This window comes from Odocoileus virginianus, chromosome 3, assembly GCF_023699985.2.
Source record: "Odocoileus virginianus isolate 20LAN1187 ecotype Illinois chromosome 3, Ovbor_1.2, whole genome shotgun sequence".
Lineage (NCBI taxonomy): Eukaryota > Metazoa > Chordata > Mammalia > Artiodactyla > Cervidae > Odocoileus > Odocoileus virginianus.
In genome coordinates, this window is record NC_069676.1 from 95,628,371 (window position 1) to 95,653,064 (window position 24,694).

At 39.1% G+C, this 24,694-nt stretch overlaps 1 protein-coding gene across 8 annotated transcripts in view; it reads left to right on the top strand.

Moving 5' to 3' along the window:
* Positions 1–24,694, top strand: part of PAM (peptidylglycine alpha-amidating monooxygenase) — a 314,353-nt gene that overhangs the window by 255,773 nt on the left and 33,886 nt on the right. For 5 of the 8 annotated variants that reach the window (XM_070465860.1, XM_070465859.1, XM_070465862.1 and 2 more), the window contains 2 exons: positions 6,051–6,371; positions 14,273–14,402. In XM_070465860.1, coding sequence (XP_070321961.1) covers positions 6,051–6,371; positions 14,273–14,402 — 451 coding nt within the window. The remainder of the gene's footprint in view (positions 1–6,050; positions 6,372–14,272; positions 14,403–24,694) is intronic. The other 3 variants (XM_070465864.1, XM_070465865.1, XM_070465866.1) reach the window with 1 other exon arrangement.

Sequence of the window (24,694 nt, forward strand, 5' to 3'; positions counted from 1 at the left end):
ACCGTTAGTTTCCTCATCTGACATGAGTCCTTCATGGAGGCTAAATGTATTCTGTATTATAACGTATCCAGTAAAGTGACCTGGTCATGCTAAGCTCTCAATAAATACTAGCTGTTATTACTATTACTGTCTTCTGCAGTTTATAAAGTACTTCCTCATGTGTTGTCTTTGGGAAGAGTAAGTAGGGTAATTATACATGCCAGTTTTCTAGGACTGTGCCAGTTTATGGCTAGAATAAATGTTAGGAACACCCCTCTCTTCCTCAGATGTGTCCCAGCTGGCGATTAAATTGTATGGTCCCTTAGCAGCCGGACCCAGAGGAGAGTCAGGACGTACTGTCCCGGAGCGCATAGGCTGACAGAGCTGAGGAAAAGGAGTCCTGCCCGGGCAGTATCGGTGGGGGGCAGGCTCCCTTCAATCACAGTCATTTGCACAAAGATAGAGCATTTTCCTGCTCTAGACTACATAGAGACTTCCCCCGGGGCTCAGAGGGTAAAGTGTCTGCCTACAGTGCGGGAGGCCTGGGTTCGATCCCTGGGTCAGGAAGATCCCCTGGAGAAGGAAATGGCAACCCACTCCAGTACTCTTGCCTGGAAGATCCCATGGATGGAGGAGCCTGCTAGGCTACAGTCCATGGGGTTGCAAAGAGTCAGACATGACTGAGCGACCTCACCTAGAGTATTTTTAATACCAAGTCCAAACAGATTTTTCTATTGAAGGCAGGGTTGAGGATTTACCCTGAAGAATAAGGGGTAGAGTCTTTCAACATGACAGTTACAGGGTGTTAAGCATCTCGGATGAGTAATTGTGGTAGGGAGGGAAAAGGTGATGTTGACAAATACCATCAAATGAATCAGATGACTTTGTGATTCACTGCTGAGAGAAGAATGAATCTAATTTTCTGGATTGATTGTCCTAAGACATGGTTTAATACTGAGATACTGTTTTTCAAAAAGGTAAAGTATCGGGAGAAGGGGGAGAGCTCTGGTTTGGTCCTGTTGAGTTCAAAGTCGCATTGAATTGGGCAAACTGGGCATTCAATCCAAGTGGAAATTTCCAGATGACAGTTTTATATACCTCTAGGATCTCGGTACTAGGAAATCTTCAGATTTCAGAGTCATTTGTCAAGTGTAGCAGCTTAAGCTTTGTGAGTGTTTGAGATTACTTAACAGAAAGAGGTCTTCAGTTTAGTTCTATCGTTCAGTCGTGTCCAACTCTTTGCGACCCCGTGGATTGCAGCACGCCAGGCCTCCCTGTCCATCACCAACTCCTGGAGCTTACTCAAACTCATGTCCATCAAGTCGGTGATGCCATCCAACCATCTCACCCTCTGTTGTCCCCTTCTCCTCCTGCCTTCAATCTTTCCCAGCATCAGGGTCTTTTCCAAGGAGTCAGCTCTTCCCATCAGGTGGCCAAAGTATTGGAGCCTCAGCTTCAGCATAAGTCCTTCCAATGAACATTCAGAATTTATTTCCTTATGATGGACTGGTTGGATCTCCTTGCAGTCCACAGGACTCTCAAGAATCTTCTCCAACATCACAGTTCAAAAGCATCTATTTTTCAGCACTCAGCTTGCTTTATAGTTCAACTCTCACATCCATACATGACTACTGGAAAAACCATGGCTTCAACCATACAGACCTTTCTTGGCAAAGTAATGTCTCTGGTTTTTGCTATGCTGTCTAGTTTGGTCATAGCTTTCTTCCAAGGAGCAAGCGTCTCTTAATTTCATGGCTGCAATCACCATCTGCAGTGATTTTGGAGCCCAAGAAAATAAAGTCTGTCACCATTTCCATTGTTTCCCCATCTATTTGCCATGAAGTGGTGGGACTGGATGCCATGATCTTAGTTTTCTGAATGTTGTGTTTTAAGCCTGCTTTTTTACTCTCCTCTTTCACTTTCATCAAGAGGCTCTTTAGTTCTTCAGTTTCTGCCATTAGGGTGGTGTCATCTGCATATCTCAGGTTATAGATATTTCTCCCAACAATCTTGATTCCAGTTTGTGCTTCATCCAGCCTGGCATTTTGCATGAGGTACTCTGCATATAAGTTAAATAAGCAAGGTGACAATACACAGCCTTGATGCACTCCTTTCCCCATTTGGAACCAGTCTGTTGCTCCATGTCCAGTTCTAACTGTTGCTTCCTGACCTGCATACAGGTTTCTCAGGAGGCAGGTCAGGTGGTGTGGTTTTCCCTTCTCTTGAAGAATTTTCCAGTTTGTTGTGATCCACAGAGTCAAAGACTTTGGTGTAGTCAATGAAGCAGAAGTAAAGTATGCCCAGGGTAGACCTCAGAAAACACCAGCATTTCCACATGTTGGGCAAAATAAGAGGAAGCAGAGACAACAGGTGAAGAGCTGGAAAGAACAGCATTAGAAGGAGGGTTTCTGCAGGGGCTCTGAAAGTGCTCCGTGCAGCAGTAGGTCAGGATGGGGAGCATGCTGGATTCAGCACCTAGGGGCTTGCAGGTGACTCTTACTGACAGGAGTGGAGTAGGGAGTGGAGGCAGGCACCTTCCGTTCAGGAAGAAAGAGGACGTGAGGAGGGATGAAGCAGCACATCATCCCACACTGTCCACTGCGGTAGACCCTAACCACGTGTGGTGATTGAAATCTGAGTATAAATGAATTAAAAGCAAGCAAACAAAAATTAGGGCTTGCCTGGTAGCTCAGTTGGTAAAGAATCCCCTACAGTGCAGGAGACCGCAGTTCAATGATCCCCTGGAGAAGGGAAAGGCTATCCACTTCAGTATTCTTGGGCTTCCCTAGTAACTCAGCTGGTAAAGAATCCGCCTACAGTGCTGGAGACCTGGGTTCAGTCCCTGGGTTGGGAAGATCCCCTGGAGAAGGGAAAGGCTGCCCACTCCTATATTCTGGCCTGGAGAATTCCATGGATTCTGTAGTCCATGGGGTCGCAAAGAGTTGGACACAACTCAGCGACTCTCACTTCAGTTGTATTAGCTGCATTACAAGCACTCCATTGCCCCTGCATCTAGGAGCTATCCTATTGGGAAGCGCAGGTAAAGACTATTTCCAGTATCACAGAAAGCTCTTGCAGATGGTGCTGGAACTTGTTCCAGAAAGAGGGAAAATGGAAAAACTTGAAAGACATAGTGTGTCAAAAGAGGTCTCTTCTCACCTCCATGACCACTCGAGATAAACACACACAGAGTGTGTGTGTCTATGGCCTGAGTCATATCTTTGGCAGAGAACTCGTGTCAGAGAAGGAAAGGAAGAGCAGATAGGAAAGGCCCTCAAAGGCTCAGAGAGGGCTGGTACCCAGAACACTGGAGTGGGGATGGTTCTTTCTCCAGAAATAGACTGAGAAGCAAAAGAAAGAACAGATACAACCTCTTTTGGCAAAATCAGGAAGCAGATCATAAAGGCAGCCATGATGCCTTGTTGAGAAAGCAGAGGGCTGTAAACATGAAGGGAGCTTTTTTCCATATGACAATCCCAGTACTTCAATAAGAAATGGAGCTGATTTTTCAAAATTTTAGGTAAATTGTAGATTGAAGCAGATGTATGTTGCAACTGGAGTTTGCATCTTTGTCATTAGTAATTATAATAACTACAGTTTAGTGATATGTACTTTATGATATCTGTTGGACTGGGCGTTTTACATTAACTATCTCCATTAAATCTACAGAACAGTTTTAAAGGTAGCTGTTGTGTTCTATTTGTAAAGGGTAAGTAACTGGCCTAAAGGCACAGAGTAGGTATTAAGTGTCAGGGGTTGGATTCGAACACTACTCTGAAACGCAGACCAGACCCTGAGTAACAATAGTACAGGACAAGAGCAGAGAGCTGTCGCTACACATAGCAGCGGCCCCTAATCCAGCTGTCAAGGCAGGCTTCTTGGATACAAGTGACGCCTAAGGAACATCTGAAGGTTGAGGCCCTGGGGAGAGAAAATGTCCTGGGAAGGAGAAACAGCATCTTCTTAGAGTTGACATTCAAGGAAGTAAAAGTCCAATATGGCTATACTATAAATTTAAAATAAAAAAGAGAATATTGAGAGATGACACTGGGGTAGAGACCATCCAACTTCCTCCATTTATAGTCTATTCCATCCGTTGTACTCAAGGTTAGATAGATTTCCTAAGTCAAGATCTTAACATGACTAAGAAAAATGGTTAGCCTTTCCAGATTTCATCTATTTCAGACACCAGCAGAGGAAAAGGTGGTGGGGGGAACACCTTCCTGGTTTATGTATAAGCGTGTAAGAGATAGCCATCTAGTGGTCTCTTGCGTGTAATCTCTAGAAGTGGGTTGCTGCTCTGGAAGCACTGTTCTCACAAGGCCAGTGCATTTGTGTGCAGCCAAGCCTATATAACATTGCTCACTTTTTGTTTTCCTGACCCAGTGATCATTGTAAATGACCACTCCAGAGGAACCAAGTGCTGTGCATTTGGTATTTTATCACAGCTTCTCGATTTTTACTGACAAACTTGAATAACCATGCCTAGTTCTAAGCCTGTGTTCCTTTGATAACGTTAGCCTAATGTCGTGGACTCAAGTTTTAAAATTGTGTTCTTTATCTGTCCCTGAGATCTTGTTTTTAGTTGCTATGTAAAATGTTTCATTGCACAATAGCATATTGAGCTATTTATATTTAGTGTGCGGGGCAGGTGAATTTCTCACCAATAGATTTAATTCTCTTCTGTGAGGCAGAATGCCACTGTTGCCTACCACAATCAGGTGCATTGTGATTTGCTTTGTTCATTTTACTGATATTGGTCCTAATACATGGTAATTATTCTCTGATTGAAGATCTCACCTGGGAGAAGCTGCTTTCATGAGCAAGAATTGAAAGCCTACTTCAAATCATTAAACCAAGATTATTTGCAAATATGCACCGATATGTTTTAATAATATATTCTTTAGTGGAATGTATCCTGCTTAAACCAGTTATTATTTTTGTTTCCTGATGATCATAAAAAAAGATTTTATAAATGTTATCTGATCATGCTATAAATATAATTAAAGCTTAAGCAAAAGGACTCCACAATCATAAGTTTCATTAACAGTACTTAATATAGGGTGAGGAAAAGGAAGAAGTATGGGTTACCTTGGGATTTGGGTTAGAAAAGCAGATTTATGATTTCATTGGAAATATAAATGTTTCCTATTCACACAGTTGACTGAATGGATTTGAAGCCATAATTGTAAATGATGAAGATTAAAATGCTTCATGAACCTTCCATAGTTGTATTTTGAATCTGTCATAATATTTTATAAATAATTTGTTTTCGTGAAGCTATATTATCATAACCATATTTACTTTTTAGTACAGGAAGACATGAAATAATGTTGCAGTGATAATCATTCCAATGATACTAGTTAAAAATCTCTTTTGCTAGAAACTGATTTAAAAATATTCTTTTGTCACAAAATTATTTTTCAGGAATTTGTTCATTTCTTGTTTAAAATGAACAACTGAAGCTACTTAGAGCAGCACAGCTAACAAAATGATAATGAAACTTTGGTTTTCCAGTTTTCCAAGTGGATGTTATATTTTTTGTGTTTTATAGCACCTGCTCAAAAATATACATTTTATTTTTGTATATTGTACTTTAATAGGCTCTTAAAGACAACTTCAAAAAAAAAATAAAGACAACTTCAAAGGGTTTGCCTGTGAATACAGCTATTTTCTGATGTAACTGTTGATAATATTTTATTTTGAAAAACTGATGAATTCTGACTTCTAAATCAATCTAACAGCCTTGTGAAAACCATTATTGAAACATGCCATGCAGTCACATATGCATGATTTTGTTTCTACTATTTGCTAATAGACGTTATTTAGTGTTATTGGCTGCTGAGATAACAGAAGGAAATGGGTGGTTTGTAAAATGAAATGTGAAGCATTATTATTTTTTCATTGTTCTGGAAAATCTTTTTTTCTTCTCCCCATGCTTCAACATCTGAGAGCAACCGTCTCTCTTGCTTATTATCAGGAATCAAGAGATGATTTTTAAGGCATAATGTTTTGTAAATTTTGAAGTCTTATCAACTCCCCACCCCTTCTCTCTTCTCTTTTTTCCGCAGGTGATTTCTATTCACTACTTTCCAAGCTGCTAGGAGAAAGGGAAGATGTTGTTCATGTGCATAAATATAATCCTACAGAAAAGGCAGAATCAGAGTCTGACCTGGTAGCTGAGATTGCAAACGTAGTCCAAAAGAAGGATCTTGGTCGGTCTGATACCAGAGAGAGTGCAGAACGTGAGAGGGGCAATGCTGTTCTTGTCAGAGACAGAATTCACAAATTCCACAGACTAGTGTCTACCTTGAGGCCCGCAGAGAGCAGAGTTCTGTCATTACAGCAGCCCCTACCTGGTGAAGGCACCTGGGAACCAGAACACACAGGAGGTGCGTTTAGGTGCTTCTTTTAAAGAATAAAATGTGACATACTACAATCCACATTAGCAAAATCTGAAGGGAATAAAAATTAATGCGTGAGAAAATTCACCAATGAAAAGAACTTACCGTTAGAAAAACGTGATTCTATTTGGATTATCGGATATCACTTTCGTACAAGTTTTTGTTTTGGTCCAATCCTACATACATTCCATTTCTGTTCAGTTGATGAGCCAGAATCTCCAGGACCCAAACTCTCTGGATCATATGAGGAAGGGTGGCATATGAAATTCAGGATAAGCAATACTTAACCAAATTAACATTGGGAATAAACCAAAAATTCAAACCTAATACATAAAGTTCCAGTGTGTGAAATGGTTATATACTGCCTTCCTTTAAGGTAATTTAATTCCTCTCATAGGAATCCTACACTTCCAACATTCTCATCCAATTGACTTGTAAAATGTGACCCTTTTTATGACTTTGATTTCTTAAGTTCCATTATCAATTTATCATCTTAATTGGAAAGCTGAGTGGTTATATCTGAAGGGGCCTCCTGCAAGTCAGTAACTGTCAGATTCATCTTCTAACCAGGATTGGCTTCTGTAATTAGAGGACAATACCTTATTCCCTTCAGGTTTCTGTACCAGCAAGCTATGGATGCCTCATCTTTGTCTTTAATTGTGTTGTGGCTTCTGTGATATTGATCGTGTTTCATGTTACTTGCTAATGTGGAAAGCCAGATCATACAGCATGTGGAGATAATCTCCAGAAAAGTAACGGGTGTGCATGCATGGCAGCGGTCCCTGCGTGGGCTGGAATGGCACAGGCTGCCAGCTTGATGTTTTCAAATACAGCTTTGCAGGAAGCCATAAATTATTCAACACCCAACTGATTTTTATTTATAATTGAAAAACAAATTAGCATGCAGTGCCTCTTTCTCACACACAAGTTTCAAGCATTGTCCATTAGGACTAGCCTAATAGTCTCTATGAGGTGTTAACTGGAACCCAGATTTTTACCTCTTCATATTTAAATGGGGTCAGCCCTGCTCTAACTCCATCTAAATTTACCTAATAAAACTGTTTCTAAAGAGGTGGCCCCTGAACCTCCCCTTGCATCAGAATCACCTAGGATGGTTGTGAAAAATCTAGACTTCTGAATCCTACTGAAGAACAACTGAGTTGCTATCTCTGAGCACAGTGTCTAGGAATCTGCAGTTTATGATGCCCTTATCCATTTCATAGACAGACTGGATTGTCTGTCTGAACCTCTGTATTAAAAACAGTAAACTGTAACCCGAACAATGCATAAATATAAAAGGGCTTCTTTGGTGAGAATACAATTCTGTTCAAGTTCGAAATGTTAGACTTACAGCATGCTTTATTCATGACTTATCTTTTCTAAATTTTTCTTACTGAAGTCACATTGGTTTACAACGTTATATGTTTCGTGTGTGCAGCCTTATATTTCTGTCTCTGTATACCCTGCAGTGTGCCCCCCACCAAAAATCTAGTTTCTAGTTGTCTATGACGTGCCTTTGTTACTCTTCAGTTTGAAATAACATCATGATCGTTTATAGACATCCTAAGTGTCAGTGTGAAAATCATAATTCGACTTAAGGAATTATATTCCTAAGACCTACTGAGTTTTTCTAAGAAAGAAATACTTAAAACACTCAAAATACAGTTACTGGCCAAGTCTCCATCTTCCTTTCGAGGTGGTATAAATGGCAGTGCCCAGAAGAAAAATGTTTCTCCAAGACCTGGTTCAGGAAGTTTCCTTTCATTTTAAGTATGTGGGTGAATGTCACTGAAATAAAGCACTGAGTTAGAGAAACATAGAATACAAATTCTAGTTACAGGAAGAAAATGTGCATGTATTTCCTTTCTCAAATGATTTATTTTAGTGTTATTTCACTACTCTGATTCCAGATTTTTATAAAATTAAATGCAAAATAGCAAGGCCCATGTTTAGATAAGCTACTTCTAAAAACTCTTTTCAATTTTCTTTCACTTTTTACTACAGCACAATGTAATATCTGACTTTAATTGAAGAAAACATTTAGTAAATGGTATAATAAGTTAACAGTAACTATGATTAGAGCTGCTATTGTTAGTGTCATGTTGGACTAAGATTTCAAAACTTTAAACACCAAAGTAGTAAAACTAAATATTAATTATTTTAGCTTAAGCAGCATCCATGAAAGAATTTTCTTAGAATATGTAGGAAAGCTGCAAAAGTCGACGCTCTCAGTTGATTAACAAAATGTAACTTAGCAGTGTTCTGTCATAATGAGAATTTGTGGCTCTTCAAATTACTGGCCACTTACATTGATCTGTCTTGATGTTTTCCCATAATATATGATGTACAGTGTGACGTGTGCAGCCTAGTAAATTAAGAAGCAAATACACTCCTTTTTACTCTTAGTATACTTTGGTTCCTACCATTAGTTTGATGTCTGTATTAAGACAGCATTAATAGAGAAGAAAGAAAATCATAATCTCTTTTCTAGTTGCATTCTGGAAACTAGACTCATTGAAAAATAAATTTAAAACTACCGATAGCTAATCTCTTCCTGTTAAATTTGATGGGACTACTATTTGCCTGCATATGGAACCCTGATTTGACATATGCTGAACACCTTAGGTGGGCTTCCCTGTGGCTCAGAGGGTAAAGCATCTGCCTGCAATGCGGGAGACCTGAGTTCGATCCCTGGGTCGGGAAGATCCCCTGGAGAAGGAAATGGCAACCCACTCCAGTACTCTTGCCTGAAAAACTGCATGGACTGTCTCCTAAGGAGCTTGGTAGCCAACAGTCCATGGACTCGCAAAGAGTAGGACACGACTGAAAAGCATCCGCCTGTACACCTTTGGACATCAGAAAATACATAGACATTTGTGTGAGACCGCCCACAAGATGAGAGAATGTGCAGTCTTTAAATATTGTCATGGTGCATTTAAATTTTACTTAATTTCTATGGACAATTTTTTCTTGACTCAGAAGCCATACTTTTAACTTATTTCAGTCATATGCTGACTCTAGGTTCAAGTCTTATAGAATTCCCAGGGTGAAATGAAGCATTCACTAGGCTGAATTTTCATCTCTGGAGGAGAGGAGCATAATGAAAGCAAAAATCTATGATAAAATCATTTATAGAGGAAGAAACCCATCTATAGAAGCATAGAAAGGATGCATGCCATTTATCCAAAATGCCACAGTTCAGTCAACCAGCATCAAACCCAGGCAGATTTGCTCAAAATCTTGGTTTTTAATTACTTCATTACTCTGTCTCACAATAAAATAATAGACAGGCTGTTTTTTTCCAACCTTCCCATCATCTTTTCTACAATTTTAATAACTCTTAGGTATAGATTGCCTTTGGTCATACTTTCTCAATCAATATCCAAACAATTTGACTAAGGTGAAGATTCACTTGCAGTTAAATTTTTAAAAGAAAAAGCAGTCTGCTAATACTTTTGAGCCCCTAATTATATCGTAACTCTCTTACTTCACTCCCACTAAATTAGACTTTATAATTAATTCTTGTTTTCTTTCTCACTTAAGTATAAATATTTCTCTTATAGTCTTAATTATAGTTATTGCTGGCACTTGATGAATAACAATCCCTGACCAAAATAAGGCATCTTTCCATCACTGAATGCGAATCTACTTGTGTAGAAAAAGCAACAATTTTATTTATTCTTGTTGAAATCTACTGATTTCTCTAGGGTCTTCTCCTTAAGATTAAATATAAAGAGCTTTGTTACAGTAAAGTTAAGTCATAGCCTAGGTTTGACATTATATTTTTTCCTCAAATTTTTTCATCTAATTCTGTTAGTCATGTGTACACAGATAAAGGAATGCCCTTTTAAATGCTTATTAATAGTTTCATATGAAAGCATTGATTGTTAACATTAATCTTTCCTGGAAAGATACAATTAATTAATCTGCTTAGTGATTTATTGGTAGTTTTAGTTTTAATGTTAAATTTTTTTCTGAAAGTAACTTTTTAAAAATATGTGGTACAATATGAGGCTGTACATTTACCTTTATTTATAATGAATGCAAGGATTCTTCTGAAATAGCCCTCTCATTTGACATCTGAATTTAGTGCAGCTGACACTTGGAGTTGGGAATGGCTTGCCCAAGGTCATATGTAAGAAATCTGTATTTAATTTTCAAATTAGGACTGTCAGTTTACAACATTAGTCATATATGCTAATGAATTACTTCTTAAGTAAAATCTAAGAGGAATCTGAACTTGAATTTCTAACTTTTCCGTGATTGAAAATGTCAAGTTTAACTTAGAAACCAAATACATTTTATCAGACAGTTTTTAATAAGGATTTGAAATATTTTTGAGGGTTAGAAAATAATCACCCTTGCTATTGATGATCAAAGTCAGGCCCAAGCCTATCATTCTTCTATAAATAGAGAAAGTGACCTGGGATTCTGTCTGAGCATCCTATAATTCTCTTGTAAAGATGGGCAGGACTTGTGAAAGCATAAATATTCATTCCATATGCATACACCACTAGTCCTCCATGACTGCTTTGATTCTTGATCACTGTATCTTAAAGAGAACAGCCTTTAACTGCATAATAATGAAAAAAGATGATGACTCTGGAAGCAGAAACATCAGTTCACAGAGCTAGTGTTCACAGAAGAAAATGTGAACTCAGTTTTCCTTTAACTGTTTGGGAATTTGTAATTAACACAGAGACCTAGGTTTTCAGGTCCTGAAAATTTTGAGGTCTTAGCTCAGTAATCTTAATGAATGTGCAGTGATATTTTTAATGAAATTTAAAGTAATTTAGTATAATTTCTCTGAATGTTCCTGCCTTGTACAAGATTTTTCTTCTTTGCACTGACTCAGTACTGAAAGAGCCAAGTTTCTCACATTGTTAACCCTCATGTACTTCCTCACATATCACCTTTACTGTTTTGAAAATTTACCAGAAGTATATAAATGTGCCCTAGATAGTTATCCTGCTTTTTCATCTTGAAAGTTTCCAACCAAAAGGAATTCTTGTAAGTGACAGAATAGGTTGTTAACAACCTATCAGTCTGTGGTTTTTGCAGATTTTGAGAGTTGACCAATCTAAGGTCAGTGATAATATGGGATTATTCACAGCCAGATTAAAGTCCTTTACACAGTATTTCGTGTATTTTATGAAATCCTCATTTGAACCCAGAATAGTATATTTAGGATAGCGCACATTTTCTAGAAGAATTAACATCTCTAAATCTTCATGAGCGCCTCGCTTCCAGTCCTTTTTGGTAAACCACTGGATAAAAAAGTTACAGGAAACATGACATGTGTTGATTGCCTTCAGTGAAAATAATTAGCCAATTAACATTTTTTAATTGAGTCTCTTCACGGTGTCTTCAGCACAATGCTAGGGGTAAAAAGAGGTAGTGCCGGTGAGCTATAAGATGATAAGTGTGTTTAATGCTAGTTGACAACATAAGCAAGTAGAAAATGAAGCACAGAGTTCAGTTTAGTGCATTTATTAGGCCAGTACCATGGGCCAGGCCCTGAGCAAGACTTAGTGACAAAACAGTGAACAAGACAGGATCTCTGCCCTCACAAAATTTCACCTAGTTGTAGTGGTGCTGGGCTCTGAGAAGCAGATGAAAGCAATTAAATATCTCTGTTGTTATGAGGTTCAAGATTCAAGATCCCGAATCTTCAGGAGATGCTGATTGCATGCAGAATGGCCACCAAAAGGACTAGCTGTAACGGAGATGAGAATGAATGAAGTACAGCCTGAGATTCATGCAACTTTAAAATGATTTAAAATAGTTTCTTTGGGGAATCCATCTATATGTCTCTAATTATCATTCGTAGACCCTGTTTCCTGAGTTCACCTTCAAAACCACACTTTTGTCCATGCCACCCCGTGCTCGAAAGTCATCGGTGGCCCCACAGTTTGCTTCCTTTTCTCCTACTGTGACAAGCGTGATAGATGATTAGTGCTATTCATCCAAGCAGCCCCATTCATAGCCACTGCTGTGCCAATTTAGGCATGCCAGCTGTCAGTCTGCCCCCTTCTCCCCAGCTGAGGAAGACAGCAAAATACACATGATTAAGAATGATATTCTCACATGCTCTAGTATATTTCAAAGGTAAATTATTCCCAGGGCCTGGGCTTTACTACTGTTAATAAAGTACTTGCAGCATGCCTCAGAATTAATCATAGTATAGATCAAGACACCACAGCATAGAACTGCTCTCATTGACTGTTAAATCCATACTCTTCCACGTGCTCGACAGTCTATCTTCCAGTCTACTCTCGGTCTTGGGGTTTGTTTAATCCTGCTTCCATACCCCCACCTGACATACACAGGTGTCTTCAAAGATATACAGATTACTTAAAGATATGGAAACACATTCTGCAGTTACAAACATCCTCACTTTCCATCTTTCTGACTACCTGCTTCTGTACTTGATAAACCTTTAAGTGAAAACATCTACCCTCTCCCAGACAAGCCTCAGAAAAGATGATGGGCCCTTTCCTGTTTTGCTGTACCACACTGAGTTATAAGTACTTGCTTTCTGTTTTGGGGGGGTTTTTTCTCATTTTATCCTGAGTCCCTCCAGGCCCCCAACCATGCCGTGTTTGTGTTCCCAGAATCTAGCATAATACCTTACATAGACCGGACACAGGGGATATTTGTTGATGTATCAGCAAAGGTTATAGGCAAAACTGTTTTAGTCATCGTATTGATTGTGATATATTTTGTTAATTTTTATTTTAAAAAAATTAAACCTACAAAGGTAAGAACATTTGGAGTGGAAACGTACTATGTCCTTTTTCTGTAGTTAAGAGAATTACCTTATTTGTGTTTATTTTCACACTGGCATCCTCTCAAGTTTTTGGAAGCTGATTATACGAGCCCTGGGTGTCCCTTTCTTCCTCCAATCTTGAATGTTCTTCTTTGAGAATCACTGCATGTTGCCACATCCTCCAGTGTACAGGCAGGAGAAAGGCACTCAGATTGCTTTTTCACTTCTCAGCATCTCTCCTGAAGCATTTCAGAGAGAAGGAAATGTTGACATTGATACAGAGGATTTCACAGTATCTTCATAGCTTTATCCTGTTAGTAGAGCTCTTCTGTACCTCACACCTCTTTACTCATGAACATTTTTATAAAAGGGATCAGCACAATTGAACCTAGATATTCTCTTAAGTATAAATGCATTCTGAACAGAAGTGAGCATAATTGGTAGATCATTCAGTCATAGAGTGTCTGTTATATTTTCCTTTCTCGTGTTAGGGAACAGTGAAATATAAGCCGTGAAAAAGTATCTCTCCATTCCCATTGTTATAGGAACACTGAGGCTGGGCAAAATGAAATTGGCATCTTAAATAGTTCCTTCTACAAGGGATTAGCAATGATAGTTTATTATAGGGTCTAATGTATATTGAACACCCACAGTTTACACAGAAGTTAGATGAGAGAGACAGCTGCGTGCACGTGCACACACACACACACAGGCTTATTGCCCAAGAATGCTATTCATGTACAATATTTAAAGGCTTTGCATTAAAATGATATTACCCATATTACCATATTTTCCAAGATACTAATTTAAAGTAAGAGTCTTGAAGAAGGTAGTCACAAATTTTCTCCTTAATAACTGAAGGATAAGCTGGTTTTATGAGGCATTTTATCAACAGGAAACGAGCATTTAGTGCCCAAACAGAGTCACAGTCACTTATTTATTCACAGCCCAGGAGGCTACACCTTGGCATGCGCATGCAGTATATGTTATGTAGAGCATGCTTTTTTTTTTTTTTTTTGGTCATCTAGTGACATTACTGCATGAACTTCTTAAAATCATTGTGAATCTTCATGGAGTTATACTTTCTTTTTTACACTAAATGTATGGGTTTCTCTTTTAGATTTCCATGTAGAAGAGGCACTGGATTGGCCTGGAGTATACTTGTTACCAGGCCAGGTTTCTGGGGTGGCTCTGGACCCTCAGAATAATCTAGTGATTTTCCACCGAGGTGACCATGTCTGGGATGGAAAGTAAGTAATCATTTTTCCTTCAAGAAGTAAATGAAATTAAAAATAGCATGCGTCGCTTTCCATTAAACTAAGAATAATGGTGAGAGTACTATCAAGGTTCTTTTTGGTTTTTTTTGTTTTTTTTTTCAAGGTTCTTTTTGAACATAGTTTTTGTGAACACAGCGTGTTCTTTTAGTATATGATTGTGATTCACAGGAAAGAGGAGGTCTTGTGCGTTTGAAAACAATTCAGATAGTTTTACAAGCTAGTCTATGGAAGGAGGGCAAGAAGTCTGTGATTCTGCCCATTTCCCTGGTGGCTCAGATGGTAAAGCATCTGTCTGCAATGCAAGAGACCCCGGTTCGATCCCTGGGTTGGGAAGATCCCCTGGAGAAGGAAATGGCAACCCACTCCAGTACTGTTGCCTGGAAAATACCATGAATGGTGGGGACTGATGGGCTACAGTCTGTGGGGTCGCAAAGAGTCGGAGACAACGGAGCGACTTCACTTTCACTTTCTACCTACTTAGCGTTTTGCTCTCTCCTCCTTGAAGCCACCTCCACACTCCTAAGGAGAGAAATATTAAAGAAATTAGGACAGTATGTGGCTGAGGCATTTCAAGACTTCAGAAGAAGTGTATCATGATAAATGATCAACTCAGAAAAGTTACTGGTTGACTGCAGTAAAACACTCATTATCTCCATGTCCTGGGTATTGAGCCGTATTAAGGCCGCTGGACTCTCGCTTCCCCTCAGGCTGCTCCGTGGCATTGCCTTCCAGGGAATTCTGTGGTTGGAGCCATGTGGCCACCGTATGTATAGACATAGTTAGTACCTTGCCCTCACATGTTCATGTAGATCATTTCTATTACACAAATGCACTCTTTTCATGAGCACTGGAGACAACAAGGATAACGCCAAGACTCATACTCCTGCTTTTCCCTTAGGGTTTCTCTTTCCAACCTTTTATTCTGTCTTCCAGTATCTTATAGGAATTTTTGGTTTAAAAAAACACCTAACATTTATTGAGTCATTTGCTCTGCCTCTGTGACTGTTCTAAATGTTTGCATGCATTAACTCCCAGCAGTTAGGCATGGTTAGTGTCATCATGAGTCACATTTTACAGGTGAAGAAGTCAAGAGAAGACAAGTATTTTGCCCCACGTCTCACAGTTAGCCCAGCAGTCAGGCATCAGTTGTCCGTCTGACTCAAGAGTTGGCCCACTTACCCACTTACGCTTCCTTTTAGAGGATTGTGAACACATTTATGCGATTGTGTTTTTCAAAGCTGACTCCAAAGTTTATCAGGTTATCTTAATTCTCCTGAGTATTGAATATGCATTTATTTATTTGTCTTATCACAAATTTTCATATGAAGGTGAATTTTTAAATATCTTATGAATTAAGTATAATGAATCTTCTTCTTTCAAGTGTACAACTCTAGGGTTTCATTTGGAAAACTGAGGATCCACACATACAGTTCAACTGTTTTTTCCCTTCATTTTCAGAGATGCTGATTAAACTTAGGCTAAACCTGCACTGTCACATACACATGTATGTAGTTTTCTTGGTGCAGTTGAAAATGAAATTCAGCCAGCATTTCAGAGTAGATTGATTGATAGCTTTGATACTGTTTAATTATCCTTTGCAATTGTCACGCTTGAGAATGGAATCTAAGAAAGAGATCACTTCAGAGTTCAAAGCCATCAAGCTCAGCATCCCTGTTTCTACATCTCTGTTACATCATCTTAGTCATTATTGAACATCTAATGATATTTTAACAAGTGCTTTCAAAAGCAAACTACTACTATTCACTGTAGCATATTCTTCATTTTAATGAATATTACTACATTTTCTGCATGGATTTCTAGCCACATTTTATCAGACGAGAAAATTACAGCATCATTTTCTTCCATTGATACTGTTTCAGCTGGCTAAAGCTAAATTGGACAGAGTCCAATTTTCCATTTTAATGCAATATTCATTCCAAGTAAACAGCAGAGGCTGAAATAGTTTAATAGGGGGGAAAAGGGATCAGTACAGGCCAGCCTGGGGTAAATGACCCACATAAGAATATTTTCTGGGACATACATGGCAGTCCCAGCAGAAGACCTGATTTTTCTGGCTTCATGCTTTCATCTAGATAACCTGCCAGTATCATGTGTAAATAGATTCCAGTTCCGTCGCCAAAGCCCTGGTGCGTTCACCCTGATAAATGGCTCTGACAAAGCGGTCTTGTTAAAAATTTAAGACTTCAGAGCAGGGGCGCTAATTTATACCATTAAGTCTGTTTCTTCTTTCTCCTCCTTCTTTATTGTTCCAGTGTAAGAATATTTGTCATCCATCTCCTTTTGCCTCTCCTGTATTTCCTGTTGGCCTCTAGCAGCCTTTGCCATTCATGGAAATTCTCTTCGGGCACTCCAGTCTCTGCTTTAAACACTGTCTGCTTTGTTACTCACAAAGAGACTTAGAAGTGGATTACTCTGCTAGTAGTTTTGTAGGTAAATAGATTCAGATATGCTGATCCTGGTCGTTGAACAGTTGTACATGTCCATCCTTCCTATATGCTCAAGTGAATTATAGAAAATAGGCAAAGTAACTTTCTTCTTGCTCATTGAATATCCAAAGAGTATACAAAGAAAATGACAGCACTTCCCTGAGGAATTTCTTACGTGCTGGTGAGAGACAATGGAAATTTTAAAATGGGGAGGAAATTGCATTCTTATTGCTACCACTGTTTGTTTAGAAAGATGAGAAATTCTGTATTACTTTTCCTCAGAATCCCATCCTGATTCTTCTTATTTTCACAAAACTGTAAGTTCCATAAGGCCAGTCAGTCAGTTCAGTTACTCAGTCATGTCCGACTCTTTGTGACCCCATGGACTGCAGCACACCAGGCCTCCCTGTCCATCACCAACTCCCAGAGTTTACTCAAAACTCATGTCCACTGAGTCGGTGATGCCATCCAACCATCTCATCCTCTGTCGTCCCCATCTCCTCCTGCCCTCAATCCTTCCCACCATCAGGGTCTTTTCAAGTGAGTCAGTTCTTCGCATCAAGTGGCCAAAGTATTGGAGTTTCAGCTTCAGCATCAGTCGTTCCAATGAATATTCAGGACTGATTTCCTTTAGGATGGACTGGTTGGATCTCCTTGCAGTTCATTGGACTCTCAAGAGTCCTCTCCAGCACCACAGTTCAAAGCATCAATTTGTCAGCCCTCAGCTTTCTTTATAGTCCAGCTCTCACATCCATACATGACTACTGGAAAAACCATAGCTTTGACTAGATGGACCTTTGTTGGCAAAGTAATGTCTCTGCTTTTTAATATGCTGTCTAGTTTGGTCATAGCTTTTCTTCCAAGGAGCAAGGGTCTTTTAATTTCGTGGCTGCAATCACCATCTGCAGTGATTTTGAAACCGAAGAAAATAAAGTCTGTCACTGTTTCCCCATCTGTTTGCCATGAAGTGACGGGACCGGATGCCATGATCTTAGTTTTCTGAATGTTGAGTTTTAAGCTTGCTTTTTCACTCTCCTCTTTCAACTTCATCAAGAGGCTCTTTAGTTCTTCCTCACTTTGTGCTATAAGGGTGATGTCATCTGCATATCTGAGATTATTGATATTTCTCCCAGCAGTCTTGATTCCAGCCTGTGCTTCATCCAGCCCAGAGTTTCTCATGATGTACTCTGCATATAATTTAAATAAGCACGGTGATAATATACAGCCTTGATGTACCCCTTTCCCGATTTGGAACCAGTCTGTTGTTCCATGTCCAGTTCTAACTGTTGCTTCCTGACCTGCATACAGATTTCTCAAGGGAAAGGTCAGGTGGTCTGGTATTCCCATTTCTTTAAGAATTTTCCACAGTTTGTTGTGATCCACACAGTCAAAGGCTTTGGCATAGTCGATAAAGCAGAAGTAGATGTTTTTCTGGAATTCTCTTGCTTTTACAATGATCAATGGTCATCTGCATTAAATTCACCCATTTCCATCCATTTTAGCTCACTGATTCCTAGGATGTCTGTGTTTATTCTTACCATCTCCTGCTTGCCCATGTCAAATTTTCCTTGATTCATGGACCTAACATTCCAGTTCCTATACAGTACTGTTCTGTGCAGCATTGGATTTTACTTTCATCACCAGACACATCCACAACTGAGCATCATATCCACTTTGGCCCAGCTGCTTCATTCATTCTGGGGCTATTGGTAATTCTCCTCCACTCTTCCCCAGTAGCGTATTGGACACCTTCAGACCTGCGGGACTCATCTTTTGGTGTCATATCTTTTTGGCCTTTTATGCAGTTGGTGAGGTTCTCACAGCAAGTTTACTGGGGTAGTTTGCCATTCCGTCCTCCCGAAGGAGGAGTTATTAGGAGTTATTATTCGTTAGTAATAATCCCTAATTAATACTCTGTACTCAAAGCTCTTCTGATATCACATCAATTCTCTTTGCTTCCTTGGTGGCTCAGCTGGTGAAGAATCTGCCTTCAATGGGGGAGACCTGGGTTGGGAAGATGCCCTCGAGAAGGAAAGGGCTACCCACTCCACTCTTCTGGCCTGCAGAATTCCATGGACTCTGTGGGGTCACAAAGAGTTGGACTGTGCAGCTTTCAGTTTCAGTTCTCCTTATGAATACTGTTCCTCATCAATACTGGCAGTACTGTTACTGCCCAACAGGCTTGATCAGCCCTTCCTCTTCTACTTAATTATGCTAAATAGGCATGGCAGCAAAAATCATAGTAACAGTGATGATGATGATGGTGATAAAGATGACTGTTATCCCTGTCTCCGTTTGACTTCCGTTTTCCTCCTTGTCAGCCCCTTGCTTCAGTACGGCTACTTGGTGTAGGTGTGCTCGTCACTCAGCTGTGTGCAGCTCTGCGACCTCATGAATTATAGCCCACCAGGCTTCTCTGTTCTTGGGGTTCTCCAGGCAAGAGTACTAGAATGAGCTGCCATTCCCTCCTCCAGGGCATCCCAACCCAGGGATCTAACCCTAGTCCCCTGCACTGTAGGAGGATTGTTTACTGTCTGAGTCATCGGGTAAGCCCATGGCTAGGTTAAGACACTTCTAGCTGAAAGGAAATGCCGGTTACCAACAGGGTGTAATGAAGCTTTAAAGAGCCTCTTGTCTGCCCTAATGTTAGGGCAGCATGGCAGCTAGGGCTCTTTAAAGTTTAGATGCCTCCAGCAGGCGCTGGGTAGCTCCTGCCTCATAACAGTTGTTCTTGGGTGTGTGTCTTAAAATCACCACCATGGTCAGAGGCTTGCTTCCCAGCCTCTCTTTTATTTATCTCAGGTATTGCTTCCCAGCCTCTCTTTTATTTATCTCAGGTATTGCTTCCCAGCCTCTCTTTTATTTATCTCAGGTATTGCTTCCCAGCCTCTCTTTTATTTATCTCAGGTATTGCTTCCCAGCCTCTCTTTTATTTATCTCAGGTATTGCTTCCCAGCCTCTCTTTTATTTATCTCAGGTATTGCTTCCCAGCCTCTCTTTTATTTATCTCAGGTATGGTTGAGGTTCTCCTCTACAGGCCTCATGTCCCATACCCTCTTCAGTGAATCATGGGTTTTATCCCTTATTTTTAGGCGCTAGAAGGTATTTCTATTATACCATGTGTCATTCTTCACTTGGAAGGGATTTGGAAAGTTGTATCACTTGGAATTCCTTCTGTAACCAATGAAGGAGAAAACTCAACACACACTAGCTTAGAAAAAGAAGAAATTTATTAGCTTGTATAAAGAAAAACTTTCCAGGTGTGGTAACTCAGACGATACCACCGGCGTCTATTTAACACATGTTCTCCTGGTTAGTTCCATTCTTAGGCTCAGATTGATCTTCCTCCCTATTTGCAACTCCAGAATACCAGAAGAGACCATCCGTGTCCTTGATAAGTCCACAGGAAATCCTTAAATTGAGTCATTTAGTGTTCTTCTATCTGACTTTAGGTAGGTAACAGAACACTTTTCTTTCATCCTGAACCAGTCACTGTGGGCAAAGGAATGAAATCCACTCTTTGGCTTAGCCTCAGCCTTTTGTTTTATCTCTGTAATGTGAGAGTACAGTTGATATTATCAAAAGCAAGTGGGGGTTTGACAGAAAAACAACAAAATTCTGTAAAGCAATTATCCTTCAATTAAAAATTAAAAAAAAAAAAAACAAGTGGACTGAGAGTGAGGCTTAGAATGTGGGGTCAGCTAGAGAAAAACTGAGGTTTCGTTGGCATAAAACGGGGCAGTAGGCTTTGGGCCCCCAGAGTAGCAGAGGTCCACGAGAGAGCGCAGCGCCAGGTTCCCACCAGGCTGTCTCTATGCACAATCTCCCCCGATCGTCTGGGGCTTGAACCCTGTCAGAGGCAAGAAATTCCCTAGAATGAGACCTACTTCCCAATATGGGACTCATCTAGATGTCATTCGGTTCTTCATCATGTTAACCTCAAATCTGTGTCCTATAACTTCACTTCCATCACAGCCAAATGCAGAGTAAATTCACTTCCATTTATTCATGTCAGTTGTTTGCATATTTGAAGAAAGTCTTGTCTTCTCCAGACTAAATATCCCACACGCCCTGAGCCAGTCTTCATGCTGACATGATATTTTTATCTGAAGGTGCTCTGGTTTCTCAATCCTTTAAAGCGTTTGGTTGAGAAGTAGCCACAATACTTCATGTATTACCTGATGAGCAATGCAGTTACTTTCCTTGATGTGTATTCTAGATATCTACTACTGATTGCATTCACTTTTCTTCAGCAGTCATATCACCTTGTTGCCTTGTGTTGAATGTGTAATCTACTGAAATCTCTAATTATATTTCATAAAATTGTGCAGAAGTTTTTACTGGAAATTTATATTTATACAGTGAACACTGAATTCAGCATTTTATTCCAGTTATATTTCACTTTGCTAGATTTAGCATTGCTTCAGTTTTTACAGATACTGTTTTACTCTTAATTAACCAGAGAATGAATTGTCCCTTCCAGCCTGGTATTAGGTCTGTTTGATGAATTTGCCTTTCATATCTTCATACATATAGTTTATAAAGCTTGAATAGTTAACTGCTTGGTTTAACAAGTTTTATCCTTGGAGATGTGGTCTTCTGGGCATCTTCTCCCATTTGCCCCCCAGATAATTCATTCAGAAACTATCTCCTCATCAATGTTTTATGGAATCTTGCCAAGTTTTTTTGTTTCAGAAATCTGTCTGCTTCCTAACTTGCATAAAAATCAGTTCAAGATTTGCCTCACTAGTTGCCTGAAGTTTCAGTTAATATATCTGCTTGAGGTTCTGCTTCTGTATCTGTAGATTCTTTCATACCTTTAGAATTAACTAGACCTGGGAACTTGAACTTATTATCTTCCCACCCAAGAGAAAATTGTAAGGAGTTCTGCAAAAAGAATGTTTGTCCATAGTCTGCCCTTCTGTCTTGTATTGCCATTTCCTGTTGTACTCAAGCCAATTTTTCCGTTTTATGCCGCTTTCTCTGATTCTTCTTGGCTGTGTGACTATCCCTGTCTCTTCTACATCTACAAATTAAATATGATAGCTGGAGGGGAGACTGCCAGTCCAGTGAGGTTAATCCTAATAAGAAAAAACCATATGTTTTTGTAGACAGGACATCCGGGTTTCAAACTTGGTTTCCATTTCCTAGCTTTGAGGACTGTATTGAGACATTTGAGTTCTGTGCCTCTGTTCCCTAGTCCAAAAAAATGAAGGCTTTAAAATCTTCCTCCTTCTCTTGAGTAACAAAAGTCACTTTGTTAAGTAACACGTTCCCAGTGGCCTTACTGACCAAATAGAGCCTGGTGCTGTGATACCTAGTTCTTTGTTCTTCTCATCCTTGTTTGGATGTCTCTAGTGCTGGTTCCATCAGGGCATAAGTAGTCATACTGATTTATCTGTGCACCTTTTTTCCTCCTCATAGGGAATTTTTGCAATGTGTATAAGAAGTGAATGTTTTAAACATAGTATTAAATTATATTCCATTTAAAGTCTTTAGTCTTCGTGTGGTATGTCTTTGCTTTCCTAACATTGAAGGTATATTTCCCTTTATTTTCTCACTTGAAAACCTGTGGTGCTTTCTCCAGCCTCTTAATTTATATAATTACAACATTATATTTTACTTCTGTCTTCAGTTGCTCTTATTTATTTTGCATTTCCCTTAATTTTGATTGATGGCTGCTCTTATTTATTTTGCATTTCCCTTAATTTTGATTGATGGCACAGAAGTTTATTTTCTCTCTATTCTAAATTCTTTTGTGTGTGAATATAGCAATGCATTTCTTTTCAGCCTTATCTAAACTGTTTGATTAGCTGCTAATGTGCAAAGTCATTAATGGGGGATTCAAACTGCTAAAATAAAGAACTGATGAATTCCAGCCCACAGGCCGCCATTCAGCCTTTTCCGCTGAGTGCTTTTTCAGAGAAGCAAGCAGAAATCAGCAGTGCTCCAGGCACTATGTGAAATGTGCAGGGTATTATTAGATTCTGTACAAAGTTAAATGTGGTTGAAATAAAGACCTCTCTGCAGCATATAATGCGGGGTAGCTGCTTTGGAAGACTAAATAAGCAGTTTGCTATAGCAACGGTGTATCCAGCTCTATAATCTGACATCCATTTGTGAACTGTTCAAGGGTTACTTTTCTTTGAATTACAAGGGAGTTTATAAATTACTTTGTTTGGCAGATTTAATGTGAGTATGTCTGTTTGTGTGTGTGTGTGTGACTTTTCCCATTTCAGAATGAAAAAACCCATCAGTTTCTTTTATTACCTGCCCTGTGTATCTACCAGAGGCCAGCTGTTAGTTGTGTGAAGCTCCAGCTATCCCAAGTGAAAGGATTAAGACTCATCACCAATCTATTGAGTGACTTAATATCCCTTGATGCTGCCAGTTTAAACATACAGACATCTGGTAAAGGGTATCACAAAAGATTTTCAATGAAATAGTTGGACCTGTGGTGTTGTGGTTAATTCCTTTAAAGCTGTGGTCTCCCCAAGAATTCTAGAATGTTATTATTTGTTATTTATGTTACTGAAGTAAATTAAAATGTTCAAATGATGCTAGTATCAGTAAATTAAAAAACTTGCCTAGTCACTGAAATCCTTAATGGATATGGGGGAAATATAGTAATATTATTATTAATAACCATAGAACTGCATTCCATAGGAAAAGTGGTTAGTTTGAAGTATCATATAAAATGCCCTTTATACATGCTAATGACAGGGGGCTAATTTGTGATAATTAAAAAACCCTAAAAGATAAACCATATTACTAGTTGTTACATTGTGTAACAAGATACTAAGAAAAAAACTTGATAATTTAAGAGAGCTGATATTTTCATACATCTAATATTTTATTATAAAAATATGATTTATTTATTCCATAGCTTACTCATGTTGTTACTGACTTTTCTTCTGGCTTTTTCATTTGCTATTTCACAATTTATTATAACATCACCAAAAAATGAATGATAAAACAGTATGATCCTCAAATTAGTTAATTTTGCTATTTTTCTCACCACTAGAAATTTGACATTTCTAGATTGTGAGTATAGATGCCCATACACAATTTGGGTTTGTGTACTTGATACATTTTTTCTGTATTCATGAACAGTGTAGAACTGTTCCATTGATAAAGGATATTTTATTACTTACCTGTCCATTAGCCACATTTCATTCAATATGACTCATATAAGTAGTGAGCCTGGGTTTATTTATATTTTTCCTTGACACAGCTGTTCTCTTAGAAGCCAAGCCCAGCATCACAGGTCCTTGACTTTGAGCTTACATGACTACCAGAGAATAATTTAAACTAGAATTTACATTTTCAATTACTTACGTGTCTGGAAAAATAAACTAGAGCTATAAAAAACATGATTTAAGTTAGAAGAATTCAGCATATGCCCCTGAAGATGTTGGGTGGGGGAAATCTGCTTTCTCTCCATCGATAAGTTGTAAGAATGTTATTTCCTAAAATAGTTTGACCAGAGTTTGAAGATTGATGGTGAATATTTAAGTGAATGACCAGATAGACCAAAGAATACTGCAACCTATTGCTTGGGGGAATCATGAACAAGTAAATATGTCAGGCTTCCTATGTGGCTTGTCATTTTGCAAATAAGAAGTGTAGAATGAGGTATGCTAGGTTCCAGTTTTATCAGGATATACAATAGGCAGTTGAACCTCCACTGTTATCAGCTATCAGTAGTGGGCCAGAACACTGCATGTCACGTACCAGCACTTGGTACGAATTATGAAGACTTGGTAACTTTGCATATTACTAACTCCTAGGTGGGGGTGGGGTGAAGAAGTAACACAG